Source organism: Echeneis naucrates, chromosome 1 (assembly GCF_900963305.1).
Source record: "Echeneis naucrates chromosome 1, fEcheNa1.1, whole genome shotgun sequence".
Classification (NCBI taxonomy): Eukaryota; Metazoa; Chordata; class Actinopteri; order Carangiformes; family Echeneidae; genus Echeneis; species Echeneis naucrates.
Genome location: NC_042511.1, coordinates 10,059,651 through 10,080,959, shown reverse-complemented (window position 1 = coordinate 10,080,959; position 21,309 = coordinate 10,059,651). Strand labels below are relative to the sequence as shown.

At 42.1% G+C, this 21,309-nt stretch overlaps 2 protein-coding genes across 3 annotated transcripts in view; one reads left to right on the top strand and one right to left on the bottom strand.

Moving 5' to 3' along the window:
- The first annotated feature begins 52 nt into the window (after positions 1 to 52).
- Positions 53 to 7,072, top strand: LOC115041316 (elongation factor 1-alpha 1). Its single transcript, XM_029498687.1, has 8 exons — positions 53 to 187; positions 2,481 to 2,645; positions 3,233 to 3,412; positions 3,510 to 3,806; positions 4,882 to 5,032; positions 5,360 to 5,616; positions 5,717 to 5,951; positions 6,082 to 7,072. Exons 2-8 carry the CDS (start codon positions 2,502 to 2,504, stop codon positions 6,204 to 6,206), a joined length of 1,389 nt encoding a protein of 462 aa, XP_029354547.1. The 5' UTR covers positions 53 to 187; positions 2,481 to 2,501; the 3' UTR covers positions 6,207 to 7,072.
- LOC115041294 (potassium voltage-gated channel subfamily KQT member 5-like) overlaps positions 6,932 to 21,309 on the bottom strand; it is a 90,166-nt gene continuing 75,788 nt past the window's right edge. The window contains exons 8-14 of one of the 2 annotated variants that reach the window (XM_029498653.1): positions 20,434 to 20,528; positions 18,908 to 18,934; positions 15,616 to 15,839; positions 13,816 to 13,924; positions 12,779 to 12,910; positions 10,915 to 11,041; positions 6,932 to 10,550 (exon numbers count right to left, since the gene is read on the bottom strand). In XM_029498653.1, coding sequence (XP_029354513.1) covers positions 9,264 to 10,550; positions 10,915 to 11,041; positions 12,779 to 12,910; positions 13,816 to 13,924; positions 15,616 to 15,839; positions 18,908 to 18,934; positions 20,434 to 20,528 — 2,001 coding nt within the window. In that variant the 3' untranslated portion in view covers positions 6,932 to 9,263. Of the gene's footprint in view, positions 10,551 to 10,914; positions 11,042 to 12,778; positions 12,911 to 13,815; positions 13,925 to 15,615; positions 15,840 to 18,907; positions 18,935 to 20,433; positions 20,529 to 20,821; positions 20,911 to 21,309 lie in introns of both variants that reach the window. The other variant, XM_029498662.1, reaches the window with a different exon arrangement.

Below are 21,309 nucleotides of genomic sequence, written 5' to 3'. Positions count from 1 at the left end.
GGTGCTGGTTCCTTTCTGTCTTATAGCAGCACTCTATCTAGCGGCCAGGCTCGGTCATTTCAGTCCATGACGCGTTTGACGCCAGTGGACATAGCGGCGCTCTGGCTGCATCTGGGACAGTGCGGCGCATCACGCAGCTTCTCCTGTGTCACCGCAGTGAACGGCTGAACGCACATCTGAGAGAAAGGTAGGCGATGGGATGGTTACTAATGTAAACAACGACACGATTCATTCTGAGGCATCCTTTGATTGACTTGATTGGTTGATGTCTCGCTCGTTTGAGCGGCAGTTCCCCTAAAAGTATCAGTGAGAGACTTGACACTGAAGTTGAATGCCGTCTATCGATGTCAGAGATATTTGGTGAAGGCGAGCGGTGCCAAAAAGTGCAGACGGGTGTTGGTTGGTAACACAGCGGGCTGCTTGTGCAGACTAGGCCTGGATGGCGCAGTTTCAGGTGAGAATATTCCCAAAAGCAGGGAGAGGCATGACGGGAATCTTCTCTTCCCATCACCACCCCGCCGCCACATTAGGTGCGTAATAAAGAGGGAAGCTGGGACGTGCAGGCATTTAGAAAGCTCTCAGCTCTGCACTAATGCTCACTGTGTGTCTGCTTATTGCTGCATTGACACACAAAAATGTCCTCTGCCGAATATTGTACCGCACGCTTAGCAAAGTCGTCTAAACATTTTGTGGGCTCTTTCTTTTTGGATGGTAACCTTCAGTTCGTGCAGTCCCGTCAGAGCCGCGTATCCATCAGTCGCAACTAGCAGGTGGAATGGGCTGGCGTACCGTTTTTTTTTTTTTTTTTGTTTGTTTGTTTGGTTTTTTTTTTTTTCTTTGTTTGCGTTGCTTGTGAAATTGCAAGGCAATCTTCATTTTTGAGTTTGAGACTGCAATACGCAGTCGCAAATAGCATTATTTATTTGCTTGTTCCCCCCCTCCGGACCTGATGTTAGAGCTGCAGGCGGAGAAAAGTTCAGTCAGCGCTGACGTGCGCGTGCCACTGCGCGAGAGTGACGCCACGCGGAGTGTCACGAGCGCCATCCATTAGCTGAAGGAGTGCGTGAGCGGTCGGCGGGGGTCAGACGGTAAGAGGCTGGCTGTACGTACTGCGGTGCTCTTCCTCCGCATTTAATAGCCCGGATTCAACGGTGAATTAAACACAGTTTTGAAAATAAAATTCAAAACAAAGCACTTAAAAGGAAAAAGGCTGTCTCGAATTATTCCACGAGTCACTTTTACTCGCTGATGGAGGTGTGTTGGCGCGAATCAGCAGAAATGTGACCGTTAACTAAGCTAACTGTTCAGCTCTAATAGCCCGCAGCTAATGAAACCTACCGACGCTGTGCGAAACGCGAAACTGCTGATGAATTTGAACTAATTTGCTGTTTGCCTTGAGATGATGGCCATTATGCTTTGATGCCATACAAATGTAATGGAGTATGACGAGCTGCTTGACCGTTACTGTTACCGCTGTCACTGCTGCACAAGCTAGCAGGCTAATTTGTTAGCCTCGGGTGGCTGCGTGCAGTTACATTTAATTACCTATCTTTGAATTATTTCTTCCTTTGGTCCATTAGGGTTTTACATTTTTCAGTAAAAATCAATGAACTTGTATAGTAATCATTGCCATGCAAACCCTTATGACTTCCTTCTATGTGTTTTTTTTTGTTATTATTATGTATTTGAAGAAGAATATACAGCAGCGTTTGTTCCTTAACAGTTACTGTAAGCGTGGTCACACAGAGGTGGGTTCTCATGAGTACCACTGCAGACCTGGATCGGTTCCATTCAGCGTCACACATTGTGCCTCAACATTATGACATGGGAGCCATTTTGCTCCACGTTTTTTACACTTATTTTGACAGAAATGTGTCTTAATATTTTACTTTTGCAGGAAAAAATATACATACTAAAAGCTGTACACACTAACTAGAAGGGCTTTATTTTAAGCAATGCATACCTACATACCTACATACCTAGCACTGTTGCCCCACAATCAGAAGGTTGCGGGTTTGGTTCCCGGCCTGGGGCCTTTTTTGTGCGGAGTGTTCTTCCTGTGCCTGTGTGGGTTTCCTCCCACCATCCAAAGACATGCACGTTTTGATTAATTGGTGACTAAATCGTCCGTAGGTCTGAGTGTGAGTGTGAGTGGTTGTTCTCTGTCTGTCTCTGTGTGTTGGCCCTGTGATGGACTGGCGACCTGGCCAGGGTGTACCCCCCCTTGCCCAGTATGAGCTGGGATTGATTCCAGCACCCCCTCGACCTGGAAAGAGAGAAGCAGTTGAAGATGAATAAATATTTGAACCATACCTTCTTCACATAGAACCATTACTCAGTTGGTTGTACATACAGAACACGCACCATGTTTTCTGTCTCAGCAGCAGCGTTAATAACCAATAACCAATAGTTAGGTAACACAAAGTACAGCAAGTGCAAACCTTTAATCTAGGAAGGAATTATAATTCATCTTTTCTCAGTATCATCCAGGGTGAGCTGCTATGGGGAAGGAGAAGCTTCATATAAACATTGTCGTGATCGGACATGTGGACTCAGGCAAGTCTACCACGACTGGCCACCTCATCTACAAGTGTGGGGGCATTGACAAGAGGACAATTGAGAAGTTTGAGAAGGAAGCTGCTGAGGTATGACTCATTTGAAGTGGCAATCTATTACTTTTAATGATTTTTGCACAGGTGTTATCATAAAGTAATATCCTACTTAATTCCAAATTCTGTGAGATTAGTACTACTTCCATTTTTCTGTGTCATTTGTAATCTCTATCCTGTCACTGTATTAGTAACAAAGCTATAACTTAATTCTCTAAGTATAAGTAAGGACTTTGATATTTTTTGGACTGCAACTTCCAACTTTGCTAAAGTTGGGGTTTTTGTTTGTTTGTTTTTTGGCTTGGTTTGCAAGATAGCCTGCAGCTACTTTCTCTCTCTAAATTGTTGGCACTAAAGTGAAAATAAAAACATTTATGTGTACATTAGTAATTTGCTGCATGCCACATTACTGCCTGTTAAGTCCTGATAAACTTCAAAATTTTCTGACAGTTGCTATGAAGAAATACAATGCAAGTCACAGTGGCAGCCTCTCTCCAGTAGTCAGAAGAGGGAATGTAGAACTGTCCTGTTCGAATGTATTTTGTTTGATTTTTGTGTCTTTATAACATATTTTGCAGTAATTATGTTCATTTGTTTCTCAACTACCTCTCCACATCTTGTAGATGGGAAAAGGCTCCTTCAAATATGCCTGGGTTCTGGACAAGCTTAAGGCAGAGCGTGAGCGAGGCATCACCATTGATATCTCTCTTTGGAAGTTTGAGACCAGCAAATACTATGTCACAATCATTGATGCTCCGGGACACAGGGACTTCATCAAAAACATGATCACTGGGACTTCTCAGGTAGGGAGAGAGTGGGGAGTTAAAAAATAATGGAGGAGTAAAACTGAGATAGGTTGAAAGGTTTTTCCCAACAAGTAATTCTCTTCACTCTTTTCAGGCTGACTGTGCCGTGCTTATCGTGGCTGCAGGTGTGGGCGAGTTTGAAGCTGGCATTTCGAAGAATGGGCAGACTCGTGAACACGCCCTCCTCGCCTACACCCTTGGAGTGAAGCAGCTCATTGTGGGCATCAATAAAATGGATTCCACTGAGCCCAACTACAGCCAGAAGCGCTATGAGGAGATTGTGAAGGAAGTCAGCACTTACATCAAGAAGATTGGTTACAATCCTGACACTGTGGCCTTCGTGCCCATCTCTGGTTGGAATGGGGACAACATGCTGGAGCCAAGTCCCAATGTGAGTCTGCTGTCAGAACTCCAACATGTATTATACTGTAGGTTTAATATTGTATATTTGTATGTTAACAAATATGCATCTCTATGCACATATGTAGAACGTTATCTTTATACAGTGTTAAAAATAAATATGAAAAAAATAATACAAATTTGGGCTGTCAAACATTTAAATGTTTTAATCAGATTAATCTCATGACCACAGTAGATTAATTTAGATTAATCACAATTTATATTAATTCTTATATAAAAATACATTTGTTTGTTTAAACTAATGAACAGATGTGGTGTCCAGATTGCAATATATAAATTAAAAAAACCAATAAAAAATACCAACCACATCATATTTAGAAAATACTTTTTCTTTCTTTTGTTAGCAAATATCCACATTAATGTGGCCCTCCTCGTGTTTTAGTCCGTTGCTGAGAAAGACTCACTTGTTAATTGTTTATTGGAGAGGAGAACTGACTGCTTCTTGGAGTGGTGAGATATTTGCAAGCCAGCAGTGTCAGCTTTTCATGGTCTACCTGAATGAGCTGACCACTAGTAATGGAGGTATCAATTCCTGACTGATATTCACACAACTCATTTGAGTATCGACTACGTTAATCAAGTATTGATACTAATTAATAAATGTGAAATAAAAGTGCATGTGTCACTTCTGAATCTTTTATTGTAATTTACTCCAAGGTTTTGTGCCCTCTCCAAGGAACAGTCCTACATACTAATGCTCGGCTTTGCCCTGTACTGCTGACTGCCATCTTGGACAGCGACTTACCTGAACTGCACTTGGACAAACTTCATTAGCTCACTGGCCAAGACGTTACTTGGGGGAGGGGGGATTTTGACACACCTTAATTGCATTTAAAATTTTTATCAAATTAATAATGCAAATTAATGAATCTGGGTTAGCGCATTAATTTTGAAAGCCCTATTAAATACAAAATATTAGGGAACTTGTTTATCATGAATCTGTTTTCCTTTGCTTTGGGCACTAATAAAATCTAAACTGCTTTGCATATGCACAATAAATACGCACATCGCATTTGTGAGGTGAAGCTGAGTTTCTCTTTCCACAGATGACCTGGTTCAAGGGCTGGAAGATCAACCGTAAAGATGGTAATGCCTCAGGCACCACACTCCTGGAGGCTCTGGATGCCATTCAGCCTCCCACACGGCCCACTGACAAACCCCTCCGCCTGCCCCTGCAGGATGTCTACAAGATTGGAGGTGAGGGTGGTCATTTTGTCTGTGATTTTCAAAGGTGTGGTAGTTCAATTTGTAGTTGGGAGGACAAACTTGTAGTCATGGCAATGCCCCAATTGTCAAGGTTTTCCAAATTGTCTTTTAGACCAGTTTTTTGCAAATGAGAGCACGTTGTGACAAAGAGAGTAGGACTGAAAGAATTCCCGCTGGTTTTTTATGTCCTATAATGAGTGCCCTGTCCCATTTTTTACTTATGTATTTGAACATGAAAGAATAAGTTCATTCATGCAAGTTGTTTCACAGAAGGTTAACTGTACAGACCTTGTAAAGTTAGGAATTCCTCTTTGTCAGGCATTGGCACTGTGCCCGTGGGCCGAGTAGAGACTGGAATCCTAAAACCTGGAATGGTGGTGACCTTTGCTCCTGTCAACGTGACCACTGAGGTCAAATCTGTGGAGATGCACCATGAGGCTCTGACTGAGGCACTGCCTGGCGACAATGTAGGCTTCAATGTCAAAAACGTGTCTGTCAAGGATATTCGCCGTGGCAACGTGGCCGGGGACAGCAGGAGTGACCCACCGCAGGAGGCAGCCAGCTTCACCTCTCAGGTTTGCATACAAATCTTAATATCAATATATTAATAGATAGTAATGCATGCTCATGTATCTCTGTTTCTGCCTGTGCCTTAGTGACTCTTCTGTCCTCCAGGTGATTATCCTGAACCACCCTGGTCAGATCAGTGCTGGCTATGCCCCCGTACTGGACTGTCACACTGCACACATTGCATGCAAGTTTGCTGAGCTGAAGGAAAAGATTGACCGTCGTTCTGGTAAGAAGCTTGAGGACAACCCCAAATCCTTGAAGTCTGGAGATGCAGCCATTGTGGACATGATCCCAGGCAAGCCCATGTGTGTGGAGAGCTTCTCTGAGTACCCACCCTTAGGTGAGTTTATTGTCTACCAGATTTGTTTGTAGGTCAAGATGTAACACTATGTATGGTCTCAAATCTTAAAATCAAACGCTGGCTTAATAAGTGTTCATTTGAATCTTAATCTGGCAAATAATTTCCTCAGGGCGGTTTGCAGTCCGTGACATGCGTCAGACAGTAGCGGTGGGAGTGATTAAGGGAGTGGAGAAGAAAGCCCCTACCAGTGGTAAGATCACCAAGTCTGCACAGAAGGCACAGAAGGCCAAATGAACGTTGTGCTGGGCTGCTGCCCCCAGTGCTCACCATGGCCGAAGACACACTAGCAACCCGCCCCTTCTATACACCATAGTCAGTGTCTGGGCTATTACCACAATGCATCGCAAAAGCAGACGAAGGAAAAAAAACAACTGCCACACTATTAGTGAATAACATGTTGAAATACTGTTATATGTAGGTTCCATTGTAATGCAGTTTTTGGCAGAACAACAAATTTATGTTGTAGCTCCTGGTTGTTTGGTAATGTAATTGTTAGCATTTATTGATCTGGTCAACAAAGTTACTTCTCAGCATCAGTCACAAGGTAGGCATGTTTTGCCTTTTGTCAGGTCCTTGCTTTTTTATAGCCTTGGTAGACGTGCTTACTGCTGCTTGCATGTTCCTGTTTGCACCTTAAAGAAACAAGCTTCAGAAATGCTTCTCACCTACCATCTACCTATCTACCTACCTATCTTAATACCTACCACTTTGCTCGACTTAAGCTCCCATGCCGTAGAGTTGCTGAATGTTACAGTTAAGTTCATGCATCTTAATCCTTGTTATTTGTGAGTAAATGTTCATGAAACTAAAAATGTTTGAAAACTGAATGTCTTTGCTACTGGTCTCATTGGTAAACCTCACTGCTAAGTATTCACTGAAGAACCACACAGTTACAGGGTAAGCCAGGGGTAAAGCAACAAATTTCTCTTCATAGAATTTCCTTTATTGATGATTGAGAATAAAAGTCCACTTGCATTTTCACTATTACAGACTATTTCATTACAGGCTTTATAAATCTGAGATTATTACTGGTGTAACTATGTGCACATTTAAATAAATTAAAAGAAATTAGACATAAGGGTAACATGTCAAAGGCCTGTTTTATGCCCAGTAGCAAAATTATGGAGAAAAAAAATAAAAATAAAAAAAGTTAATGCCTCAAGTTGGAACGTTTACAGGGAGAGGAAGCCGGGACAGTAGAACCCTTTCTGTTAAATGGAACCTGATGCACTTTTCAGGAAACTGTAGATTTGGAGATGAATATGTACCACAAAGCAAGGCACCAATATAATGGATGTGCTTCATGTTTTCTGCACCACAGAACTAGGGTCTTTTGTACTTTCACTGCAGTCAGTTTCAACCATTAATAGTTATTCCTGGATGTGGCATTAACTCTCAGTTATAAATAGGTTTGGATATGGCAACCCCTTCATGCAAAATATATTTAAATATCTTCAGTTAAGTAAAATCCACTTCTTCAAAGCAAACTGACCCCAGACCTCCTACACATATTCTACTGTTTCATGTGTCTTCAGAATTCATTGATCTACTGTTAGCTGAAAGTGTTTAATCAGCACTAATGGTTTGGATGCTCTTTGAGTAGTATTGTGATGTAATAATTTTACTCCTAAATCACGAACCTTTCCCTGATGTAACTGATTCTTCACCATGCAACTGGAAAAAGGAAGTTGGTCATTATTTATTTTTAATGTTGCTGCCCAGCAGTTCGAGAAATGAATTAATGAAACAAGTGATACATTCTGGAGTCCATTTCAAGGAAACAAAATTGATCTAATACTACAGTGTGTGTGTGTGTGTGTGTGTGTTTTAAGCTAACATTGACCATCATTTGAATCTTGCCTCTCGACTATACCCAAGAATCTCATGGCCATTAAAGCTGGCTGTGTTTTTAAAGGGCATTCTTGTCTGTACGTCTGTATGCAGGTGCATACATGTGTGTGTATGTGCTTTTAATATGATGCACCTCATACTACAGCTGACGTGGCAGCAATAAGCATCCAAATGTTTGGCAGCTATTGCAGACATTGCCATTTCATTGTCAATGAAATTGAACTTACAAAATAAGACACCAATTTAAAGTTAAACTAAAAGGAAATGTGAATCGTACAATGTGCAAATCTGTCACTTCTTTCAGTGATTTATTGTTAGAAAACAATGCAGACCTTTCTGGTAACAATGGCAATGGAACACTGACAAAATGAACAAAGGTTCACTAAGAATGTCTTACACAAATCAAGCACCTTTCAGGAGTCTGCCAGTTGATTAACTGAATGAAAACCAATGGAGGCCTGAGATCTCTCATTCTATTGTCCTTATTCACAAGCAATATAAATTATCTGCAGTTGAGGAGCAAAAATTTCCATGTCCAAAATTTATGGTACTTTTGAAAGGTTGTGGTCAACCAAATGTAAACTTTAGTAGACAGACAATCGATTTTTCTAAAGATTTTTTGGAAATAACAATAGTGATAGAAACAAGTTTGGCAACAATGAGCAATACCATAAATGAATAAAATGTGTCTGTGTGCTCGGTCTGTGCCTACTGGCCAACCACAATAAGCAATCAACCTTAGGACTGCAGATCATGTCTTCGCTGGACGAAGAACCAAGCATGATGTTTCCATCTGGCAAGTCAGTTAAAGCTCTCCTAAAATAAAGCCAGACAGGGACTCAGGTCAGCGTCACTTGGTTTTGTCCCTCCAATAATAACGACATTCTCTTGGTTTTAACTCGCTGAAACTTCAGCAACTCACTCATGGACTAGCCTGTTCTTTTGAGCTTGAAGATTTTGCCTGTGAGCATCTAGAGTAGAGGAAATGGTGTTCATTAAAGGCCACTGCAAAGGCAAATAAACACAGATAATAGGTGTGAGGTGTCCATGTCTCCCTACTTTTTCAGTCAAAACTGAATCTTGCTAATGTCAGTACTTATGACTGAAAACATGCAGTGTTCATGCTGTGTCTCAAGATCGACCAACCGTCTTCCACAGCAAAGTCTCAGGATTTGGGGGTCTGTGCTCCTGTTGTGTCCTTTCACAAGCCTCCGTCTTTATCACCAATACTAACACAGAGCAACTCATGCAGTGATATGCCATATGTGATCAGCCTGCATGAAAATGCTGAGATTCTTATCAAATGGATCAAATTAAAATAAACAAAAACAAAAAAAATAAAGTACCCCTTTTTATAGTCCCTCTCTCCTGCTCCACCCAAAAAGGACAGAATCAATGTCTGAGGTGAGATTTGTGTGCCCTCCAAACTTGTAAATGAGTCTATTTTAGCCGCACATGTGGCATATTCAGCAATTCGGTGCTGCCAGCCAAGGGGGAGGAGGCATGACCAGTGGCTAGGCTATGTTTTGAGCCCCCGGACCCTGTTCCTGCTCTTCCCCCCGTCCTCAAGAGCTCAGAGGAGAAGGAGTGGGGCTCGGAAGTCCCCTGGGACAAGAAGTAAAATCCCTGTGCCTCTATGTCCCTGTCACTGATAAAGAGGTCCTCCTCACCCCATCCACTTCCCCCACTCCTGCCTACACAACCAACACCCCCTCCCCCGCCAGGATCTTGGCTACAGCCGTGGAAGCCAACGGGGGAATCACTGCTTGTGCTGGGACTTGGAGATGGCAGGGTGTGACTGGGGCGGGGGTCCTGGACAACCCCTGGAGGTGCCTGCATCAGGTCCTGTACTGACATGGACTTGCCCAAGCCTCGGTCTATCTGCCTGGGGCCGGAGCAGCAGCCTGGGGCTTGTGGCACCAGGGGCTCCAGCTCCAGGCTCATTTGCCTCCTCCAGGAGCCCTCCTCAGTATTGAGCCTGCCGTTGCTTTTAGTGCTGCTCTGTAGCTGTTGCCCCAATCTGCTCAGCCCCATCCCAAGGACTAGGTCCTCCCTGACACTGCTGTTCTCCATCTTTGTACCTAGTCCTGCACAAAAGTCCTGTAAGTCAGGGGCTTCAGTGGTGGTTGCTTGGACCAACTTGCTTGGGCAACCACTTCGGCTGGGAGGGAGTGGTGGTGGAAGTCTTGGCAGAAGAGGAAAGCCTTCGTCTCCTACTCCTCCGCCCACTCCACTGCTGATATGGGTGAGTATGGGTGGAGAGCTCCCCACAGCCTCATCAGTTCCACTCTCAGGTGTGGTGGCCTGAGCCTGGGCACGATGATGGTAAGGATGATGGGGATGATGATGGTGGTGGTGGTGGTGATGATGATGAGGCAGTGGCGATGGGCTAAAAGAGGAGGATGCAAGGCCTGAGGGTGATGTGGTAGAGGAGACATTGAGATTGAGGTTGAGCTCATTGGGTGGTGCCAGTATCAGATGAAGTCCTCCCTGGGAATGGTGGGAGTTAGTGGTGGAGTGTGTGACGCAGCCAACAGGGGGAGGTGCTCCGCTGACCTGGGTGGAGCATGACAAGTCCTTGCTGAACACAGAGGAGTTGTAGTCGGAGGTCTGCTCCAGCTCGAACAGGGGCAGAGAAGAGAGGGTAAGGGCTGAAGATGAGCCTCTCCGCAAAACCTGACGATAAATGTCAAGTAGGGAGTCCAGCTTTGACTCAATGGACTGAACCTGTGAGGAGAAAGAAGGTGGTGAGGAGTGTAATTTTTTTTTTTTTTGTGATTATAGCAACTTTCAGATTACTTTGCTGGTGGCAAGAGCCTCTCGTTGTTTACGCGTGAAAATAGTGTGTAAGCTTGTGGAAGGTTGAATACTGCGGTATTACTGCACCCTGGATGTTGGTTCATAGTACATCTGAAAAGTTGGACCCTTTAAATCATGCACGAAACGCGTGTTAATGATCCAATTAATGACATCGGAACACGAGTACAGTCTTTAGCATGGTGGTACAGTGCTATATATCCTCACTGTACAGATCTGTGGTTTCAATGTGGCTTCTGTCGGAATAATCATTGACAGTGCGCTTCACACCCACCTGCCGCTCCACCTTACAGACGCGACCCAGCATGCTCATGTCCTCTAATAAATCACCGTCAGACAACAGCTTCTCTCGAATCTTCTTATCCAGAGGGATCTGGCCCTTCCCAAGAATTTGATCAACTCTGGAACACACACACACACACACACACACACACAAAAAACCCATACAAATACACACAAGCACATGCAAACAGAAGAAGACATTAATGAAAAAGAAAGTGTTACAAAGTAGAAACCAATGAGGCAGCAGACAAAAAGGAAGGAGGATTGAAATTGCAACAGTTAACATGGACTAACTTTTTTCCCAGCAAATACAGGCACACATTACACTTCCTCAATGGTTTTGATAAATAATGAAACAACACCACCAATGCAAGGAGGATGACATGTCAATGAATCTGTTTCTTGTGATTTGAACTTTAAACAGATAGCAACAATACTTAAAAAAAAAAAAACAAAAAAAAAAAACCAAAACCCCAAACCCAAGCCAACATCATGCAGCCTTTTCTCTGTTAATAGCTTTAACAAGTTCCTCCAACAGCCAATCACACAGAGAAAGTCTTTTCTTTGAAGATGTGCCTTTGTGTGTGTGGTCGTAACAGATGAATGCATTATCAAAAAATGCGAACGTTTTGTTAAAGCTTTGTTAAAGTTATTTTTGGACAAGAAGTTTCCCTGGAATTTCCATTGATTAAGTCTAGTGCCTCATGTGCAATGTGATTAACATGTTCACTTTGTCTCTGTTACCATTTCTGTTTTGTTTTTTTTTTCCCCCCTCAGGTTTTTCACCTCAGTCAAGTGTAAAAACCTTTAAACATGCTGTCCAGTCACGCTTCAGTTGCTCAGTTGTCATGGAAGGATGACCGGATTGATGAGGGTTTCAATAAAACCAAGGCAGCTGAGTTCTCATTAAGGAAACCTTTGACGAGGATGCAGCTAAAGCACCTCTGGAGAGAATAAGCAGCTGGAAATTTGAATCAAGTCAGAGAATGGCCTGCGTGCAGCAGCTGCGGTGAGCAACTGACAAAAGCAGGGGTCGCTGTCACCGCACCTATGGGTAAAATACACAGATGCACTTGGGGAATTTAGTTTGTAAATCATGACTGTGTGAACTGTATGTGCTACAGGAAGTGCTTCTGTATGATTGATGCTAACATCAAGATTCAAACTTTTGTAAGCATCCCAAAATTCACCAGAGCAAAAGCCAAAACCAGAGTCATTATACTGTATTGAGTTTTTGTTAGTGCTTGTTCCTGGATGCCTGGACATGAAGGACATGTTATTGATAGAGATGCGTAAAGGGAGGCTTGTGGGATCATTTCACTTCCACTTTTTCATTTTTTTATCTAGTAAATATATTTTTGACGATGAAGAGTCTCCAAACTGGCTAAAATGAACTGAACCCGTGAGATATGTGAAGGTTGGTGCAGAGGTGGGGAGGACATATTCTGACCCTTGAGTGGAGTTCTTCCTGCCCTGGCTGTAATAGAAAGAGAGGGAAGGGGAGGAAAAGGTCTTGGCTCTGCTGCTCAGTGGCTGTGGGCCAACAATCATGTCCAGCCTGCGAAAGAAGCATGCACACGCACACAGACATACATACATACACAGACAAACACATCAAGATATACGTATTCATACACACGTAATGCAACAGAACAAACAGACATATCAGTGTGAAATACTCATGCATTTATAACGTATGAGTACAGGCACACAGTTAAAGGCACACACACGGACACAGCTGAATCAATTACAGGCATCAAAAAGTTCTAGTTTGACAGCTACAAGACACTACAGCAATGAAAACACCGAGCTGATGACGTCGTCACGGTATGTGTGTGGCCTGCTGAGAGTCCTACCTGGTCTGCAGGCTCTTAATGCGACACAGCATGTCCAAGTGACCAGCTGAGTACTGTTCAATCACATCCTTCACATCGTAAGGACGCAGCGTCTCCTTAAACTTCTTCTTGGCTACATGGAACTTCATTATCCTGCACAAGCAGCAGAGGATTTCAGCAAACAACCACAAGAGGGAGCTCTGATGCAGATAGAACACATGACTGCACCGACATGAAATATTTCACAGGTTGCGGCTGATGGAAACACAGTAAAGGTATCCCTTTTTTCTGTTTTTTTGCACTGCATGCAGAACACTATTTTTCCTTCACACCAGTCACACACCAAGCAATCACTTCAGTGGATATCAGAAAAACATACAGCCAGGTAGTAGTTATTGCTGTGAAAAACCCTATTTCCATATATATTCCATAATTTGTATTGACTATCAAATGATTGTTGATTAAAGTAGCGGTTGCTTGCCAACCGAGCCCTTCAGTTTTAAACCAGCGAGAACGCAGAGTAAAATAGAAAAAATTACCGTCTTTATTGTTAGATATCGAAAACTACTGATTTAGAAAAAGAAAGCAGCACAAAGCTGAGTGCAAAACAAGGTTTTTGAGGCCTAGTTGGCTTCTATTAAGAATTAGATTTCTATTGATGTAATTGCAGGAATTGGGTTTACTGTACTTTTCTCATTTGCACCCACTGGAATCTCTGGGGAACAGCATACTGCAGCATAGATCAGCACAAAACATAACTTTTCTTCTTCAGTTCTTGTTGTGAGGCAACAGTTCTAACCGCTGTGCTGCCGAGAAAAATACATTTTGCTTCACAGTAATAAAGCTCCCATTAACCACATTTCCTCTCTCACCACATATCCAAACACACAATCAAATAATTAATAAATGAAAATAAAGAAATCAGTCACTTTCATGCCTGAGCATGTTCATCAGGAACGGTGCTGAATGGAAGGAGGTTCACAATGAGGGTTTGCCTTGGTCGGAAGAAAATAAACGAACAGACAGATTGATGGAGGACACTCTTTCCTTTGCCTCACCTGACAGCTCTAATGACAGACTTTACTGAGGGCAGTAAGTCCTCCACTGAGATCTCACAGTGACAGCCCTTCTCATCGAAGCCGTCCTCCCCTGTCATGTTGGAGTCTGCTGCATGGGAGAAAAGACAGAAAGAATTCAGAATGTCTTCCTTGACGAGATGAATTCATGTCACCAATGGCATATTCCAGGAACTGCTTGCACCTGATGGCATTATCAATTGTCCCTGAATGGTAATAAATAGGGAAACTTTAACTCTCCTGATGAAGAGCACAACCACAGCAAAATGTCCATGTTTCAACTTATTGTTACCAAAGGAAATGATGCAATTCCTCCCTCCATGTCACTTTGTCACAAGCTGCATTGTTAGAGTTTTCTTAGCCACTTAGGAGCATCTCGGCGTGTTCATCAATACAATTGAACCTTTTTATTCATTTGAATCATTGTTTATGTGGTGATATTATATCCGATAAAGCTAGTTTAAGAAATTAAGGGCGTCACAAACAGAAATCTATTTGTGAAAACTCAGTGTCGCTTTTGTATAAGAGCAACCAGGTAATCTCAGTTTACCGGGTTGGGAGGGATTTTAATCAGAATAATTTAATACATTTTAGTGGGATTGAGTGAACTGGGGCAGCTGGTGGCACAGTGGCCTGGGGGCTTCCTGCGCGGAGTTTGCATGTTCTCATATTCGAGTTAAGTGTCGGTAGGTCTGATTGTGAGTGGTTGTTGGTCTCTGTGTGTCTCTGTGTGTTGGCCCTGTGATGACTGGTGACCTTACCAGGGTGAACCCGCCCTCACCCAGAGTGAGCTGGGATCGGCTGCATTGGGTTGGGTTGCATTGGATTACGGAGTTTGGCTGTTCGTTTTGTTAAATACCATGAATTACTAAGTATCCCTTGATAATGCACTGCATGAAGGATGTGTATGTGCCTCAGTGTGTTATGTGTGCGACAGTGAGGTACAGAAACTCTGGAGTATCATCAGTAAAAAATTCTGAACAGTGCTGATTAATATTTTGCTCCATTAAATATAAAATAAACATTTTCCACAGAAAAAACTTTTTACTTCATTTCTAATCAAGCAATAATGGAACGGAAACTTTTCTCATCGTCTACCATCTCATTTAGCCAACATGTCAGCGAACGATCTGATGGAGAGTGGTTAACCAAAACAACCAGTTTGGTTTTGGCTCGCTTGGTCATTGGTTCCTCTCCAACAACAGGCCACAGTCAGCTGGCTGGCTCTGACACCCCATATGGCTGCTGGAGCTCAACCTCTCCCACCCTCCATCAATCCACCACTCAGCCTACAAACACCAACCGGCTGTTACTCAGGACGGCTTGCCAGCCCAGCACTGCTAGGCCAAAGGAAGGAAGTGAAGGTGTCCATTAGCATTCCTCAACTCGGCAGACTGAATTAATGGGCACATCCAGTTCTGGTGGGTTTATGCTCGGGCAAAATGCGTATACAAGTAGTGAAATGAGGGGGCCGTGCTCATCACAATTTTGGACTTAGTTCAGCATTATAAATAAAAAAAAACAACAACAACAACATGGCTTGATTGGTTACACTGTCATTTCTATCTGCTGCGAGCAGCTCAGCCTCGGTGCCTGAAGACCAGAAGCAGGGTTAGAAATTGGTGACTTCAAGAGATGCTGATAGACGGAGCTTTTATAAACTAATGTGCATCATAACGTTTTAGCACCTTAAGTACTGAATGCTGTGCTCTGAACACTATCTTTAGAGAGAATGACAATAAATTCTACCCATCTCTGACCTACAGAGCCAGAGCCACTTACCATCAGTGGTGGAGCGGGACTGGCTCTTAAGGCGGAGTGAGGGTCTGAAGCGTGTGCGGTCATTGAAGCTCCAGCTCTTCTGCACCTTGGTAGGGCTGGTGCCCTCTGTTCCAGCCTCAGCCACCGGTGACCGCCGGTCATTCACAGACGATGTCTGTCTGTTCTTGATGCTCTGTCCTCGAGGGCTTGCCATCCTCACTCGCTCTTTGAAGCTCAACTTTTGGCTGTGGAGTGAAGTTTAGATGAGCAGAGGTCCAGCAGGTGAGTTGAAATGAAAGGAATGAGAAGAGAAGGATGTTGTGAGGATGCGGGATGACAAACAGGTAAAGATTCGTTGATCTCAGGCAAAATGCTGTAGTGCTGTTTTTAGCCACAGGTGAGTTATCATCCAGAAATCCAACTACCAACAAACAACAAACAGCTGCAGCACAAGGAGGAGATAAACCAACATGCATTGCAGCATTACAGCATTACAAAATGCAAGCTCAAGTCAGGTTTGATGCTTCAGCTGTGTGTTTGACTTGTGTCTGGATATGTGCGTCTTTTGGGCCCTCATTACAAGCGCTACACGATGTCGCTCTGTGAAACCAGTTAGTGAGTATGTTTCCCGAAGGGACAGTCTGGGACACATTTGTTTTATCAGATGTTTTTTGTTGTTGCTGTTCCTATTAAGTATTCACTGATACATGTAATTTGCCATACGCAGCAGTAAATCTTAATTGTGTCATAAATCTCATGAATCTTAACGTGCCATAGCTGGCTGCAGTTATGGAAGGAAATAACTGGAAATGAGTTTGTGGATGATGAATGGACAGGACAATGAGAAGTAGATTTAGCTGTAATATCAGCATGCAGAGACAGCTCACAGGCAACAGGCAGAGCTAATAATAAACACAATCACTGAAGTGCTCCCGCTTTTTGGACTGAACGTGTACAGTTTTAGTTCAAATGACACAGTTAGTGATAGTTTGTCAAAAAAATCAAATGGAAAGACCAAAAACTGTATGAATGCGTCTTCCATGATTTTCTTTATTTCAGCAATCTCAATCTCCAGTTTATCATTTTCAGTAGATTCTTCTTTCTTTTTTTTTTTTAAATAAAGATCCCATTGGACCTAAATAGACCATAAATCAGGATATCACACACAGCTGCCAGCCTGACGATTAGGATGGACACATTGGGTCCTCTCAGTCCCAACTTCTTGTCAACATTAAGTTTCTTTGGGTTTCAAAAAAACAAGATGGTGATAGCCAAATTACAACTCATTGCTTCTAAATGGCAGCTTTACACCAGATTTATACACCTATGAGCTTTTACAACATCAGGATGCTGCAGGTAGCAGTCATGTTTATGAGGGAACCCTGAGCGATTCACTCACCAATTCATTACCGGCTTTGGTCTTTTCATTGAATTTATTGGTAGTGAAAACATAAAATATCAACATATTCCTATCTTTTAAATACATTGTGGCAATGGGGACACACATGAAATGTCATAGCTGATACAGGTGTTTAAAGAGCTTTTCAGGGAGATGGTCAGTGGAGTGTGGCAGGAGTTTAGATGCAACACCTGTAGCAATGTGAGTAAATAAATAACAATAGTCTACAATGTTAAATCATTTCAATATATTTTTATGTACAGTGATGAAAAGTCTAATAGATGCTAATTCTTCTAATTCTAACCCTTTACACAAAAATTAAACCTGGGACAAATGTCCTGTAGTTAAAACCAAAATCACAACAAGCATAAGTAGCATATTGCTCAGGCAAAGATTGAACAAAAGAAAACTGTAAATTTAAAGGCAACTGTTGTCTCTCTGTAGACATTATTTACTGGCTCTGGCCTCTCTGAGGCTGCGCAGCCTCCTACAGATACCCATGCACCAAGAATTAGTCAGCATTCCCACAGAAAAATATCATTTAGCACGGGAGCAGAAACGCTGTGTACCTATGTTTCCGAGTGGTACATCTCCTCAGTAGCTTCTGTTTATTACTATGAATTTTACTAAAACAAAAAAAAAAAAAAAACCAAGGGGAGATAGACATATGGTGGTGTGTTACATGATGCAGAATTAGAGAGAAAATGTTGACCTTACATTGTTACCCATTGTTGCCTTGTATTTTCTTTCTTTCTTTTTTTTTTCACTTTGACTCTTGTGTTTCTTTTGCTCTGTGTTGCATGAAGTCAATCTGGATGACTGTCAGTTAACTGCCTGACATGTGATTGTAAGGATGTCTAGGTAAGACCTTCTAAGTGGAGGCTGTAGAGTGTGAAGTAATATTTCAGAGTTTCTGTTGGCATTTCAATTTGTCCACCACTGACATTTAGAAGCAGCAGAACAGAGGCGATTGAGATTAGTCGAGGAACATGAACATCTACGGCGCAGCACCGTTTTAAAAAGGTTGCAATTTAGTGACTCACACACTTCATGTCGATATCCCTCATTTAACCCTGCGAATTCAGCCCGGCCATGGCAACAAGGGTCTGAGTCACCAGCGTTAGGCCACTAACCTTCTGACAAACACTTCTGGACTCTCTCACAGTAAAAAAAGATGCCGACCTTGGTATTTCTTTTTTTGTTCTATAGTTGAGTTTTATCGCTGCACTTCTGAAGTGCATGATTGAAATTTTGTTAATAAATCTTGCTATTTAATAAAGAAAAGCACCTCCAGTCTGACTGTGTAGTGCAGTCCTTCAACTCTCCAGTTCTGTGGTGGAGATGTAAATAGAGTTCTCCTCCCCCTTTCCTGATAGATGTTTGTGTGGCAAGATTTTCGGTCTCACGCTTTATTTGGTTATTTACTTTTGACTCTCTTCAGCTTCTCCTCAGCAGTGTGGTGTAGTTCATATATGACACCAGGCTCAAGGAAAACGCAGTTGGACAGATCTTATTTTGCTCTGGTGGCTCACGGACAAATATTTCCTCAGTATTTAATAACTGCAAACACAACATATTAAATCACTAAGCCCTTACTGGCCTGCCTGCTGTTCCCCCCTAATGTTTCTAAAAACACATTAGCTCAAAGGCAGAGCGTCATAGTCATTTACTTTTTTGGTCTCATTGAGCTGATGACTTAGTTTTTAGGGTCAGTGACACGACAGTTTTCTCACAACAAAAACACTAAGTGTAAACCACTGAAGTTTCCCAGCATCAAATGGCAGACAAGGTTTAAGGTAAAAGTAGATAAAAGATAAGAGTATTGATGAAAGGCACATTTCAGTCAGGTACCACATTCTTCGTGAGCCAGGGACATAATGGAGGACAGTGAATTTTCAGTAAAATGCCACAAACCTTGTTGTAGACTCTCCTTGCTCCTTTCTGTGGGTGATGAACAAAAAAATCAAAAATAAAATAACATTTTTGAATACATCTGTTTGTGTTAACAACTTATAAAACCAAACCAGTGCTTAATGTTTTACCCCCTTTCCTAAAAATCATTTAAGTGTTAAAGAATGAACGCACAAAAATCAAATTTCTACCAAATTTCTACGAAATGTTGGATACAAACATTGCGTATATATGATTTGTAGTTAGGAGCTAAAAGCAGGAAACACACTGATATGGTTGTTTTGAATGATTGGTAATATACACATACACACATATATACATACACACACACATATATATATATATATATATATATATATATATATATATATATATATATATATAAAACTTTGTCCACAACTGTTGCTTTCTCAAGTGCAGATGTGGACAAGAACACATCAGTCAATTATAAGCATTCCAGAGGAAACAAGTCTTCACAAATAGCAGACTCACTACAAACATGCAGGTTGATGCAGACTGTCCAGGCAAACTAAAGAAGCACTAGCAAAAAGAAAAGGTAACTGAGGATTTGCCACTTAATCACTTTGTCTGCATAATCAGACTGTTTTGTAAATTGTGACAACAATAATGGTTGGTCCAACATTTCCAGGCTCCATACCATACTTAAAATTTTTCACTCTTTGTTACATTGCAGCCATTTGCTAAAAACATTAAAGTATTTTTTTTCCTCGTGAATATACACACAGCACCCCATGTAACAAAGAGTGAAAAATTTGAGTACTCACTGTAAGTCATGTTAGTGACTGGTGATAAAATCAAAAGGTGAGAAAGCTTGAGAAAGGTGTAAATTTACTATAAAAGAAGCAATTTTCTTTGCTTTGTTTTTTTTCTTGTTGTTTCTGACTCAGTTTTCATAGTTTTTGTATTCATATCTTTTTGCAGGATAATAATAACATGGATGCTTTGAAACACCATTTCTTCAACAATTCTGTCGAGCCGAAAGCTCGATTGGCTCATTGAGGCCATGATTACTGCCGTAGACAGATGTATCGCAGAGGGTGAATGCTAAAATTGGTGTGTCAGTCCCTCATAGTGACAGCAGTGGAAGTCTTAGGTCCACTGAGAAATCAAACACAGAGATCCTGAACCATTGTGGATGGTGTGGTGGGATAAAATGTGAAATTAATTAACCTCTACATGTAGAGGTTTAGAGATGGCTCTGAAGCCAGTGTTTTATGTTCACTGAAGCAAATGGAGCGTAAAGGAGCCTGGAAATTATCAGTCTTTTTGATGGCTGTGATTTTTCATGAAGAAAGAAGAAATCATCAAAATGAATGCATTTAGGCGGTCAGGAAAGGAAAAGGCAAGATACATTAAACAATAAGACAAAAAATTATAAAGCTGAATGATGAAAAAAAAAACAAACAGCTAAATTATGACTTAAAAAGGACATAATTCAATTCTTGAGAAAGGTGGCTAAAGTGGCACAAACACCAAAGACAGACACCAGCTGCCATACTTGTACCTACTTTGTAGGGCTGCAGGTATGCAACGCCTTCAAGTGAGGCTTCCAGGTAGCAATGGAAACCGAGTTCTCATCAGCCGCATAACTACGCCAAACACACTGCATGCAGAATACACAAAACCAGAAGGAAGAAGAAAGTCCAAAGAGGAGACACCAAAATAAAAATGAAAATAAAATAGAATAAAAAAAAGACAAAAAAAAAAAAAAAAAAACCCAAAACAAACCCAAGTAGGGAGTAAGGAGGAGGAGGAGGGAAAGGATGAGAAGAATAGAAAAAAAAACATATAAAAAGCTGATTAGTAAAAACAAAAACAAAACAAAACAAAACAAAACAAAAAAAACAGGTTTTTCACACGTCTGTGGTTGGGCGGAGGTCAGGCATGGATACATGCCTGTGGGAAGGCAGGAGACTCTCATAGTGCCGCCATGTGGCGTCCAGGTAGGGCCTGGTGCTGTCGGTAGAATAATAACGCCACGCAGCCTGGTACAGCATGGGGGCAAACAGGGTGACGAGCAGGAGGTGGCGAAGAGAAAAACGGCAGGAGGGTGAGATGGGAACATAAGATCAGTGGGGGAGATGGGAAGCAGAAGAGGGGGAAATAGATGTGAGCATGGAAAGTAGGTAAGAGAGCGGGGCGAGAAAAGAAAGTGTATGGAGAGACAATGTGAGGTCAGCAGCACTAAAATTCATGATGAGTATGAAGATCAGGCTGAAAAAGAAGGAAATGTGTGATGCAGGAAGGGGGTGGGGATTTCTAATTTTGCGTTTTTGGGGATTTAAACACAGGAGAGAGTGACAGGAGTGAAAACAAGTCGCAGAGATTGAAGAGCTTACTGCTAAGTGGGGATGGGGGGGGCACAGGCGAGAGATATGTGATTT

Excerpts from the sequence above, each read along its gene's own strand:
- LOC115041316 (XM_029498687.1), top strand. The coding sequence starts at position 2,502 with ATGGGGAAGGAGAAGCTTCATATAAACATTGTCGTGATCGGACATGTG. Across the intron at positions 3,413-3,509 it reads TGATCACTGGGACTTCTCAG|GCTGACTGTGCCGTGCTTAT; the intron begins GTAGGGAGAGAG and ends CACTCTTTTCAG. Across the intron at positions 5,952-6,081 it reads CTCTGAGTACCCACCCTTAG|GGCGGTTTGCAGTCCGTGAC; the intron begins GTGAGTTTATTG and ends TAATTTCCTCAG.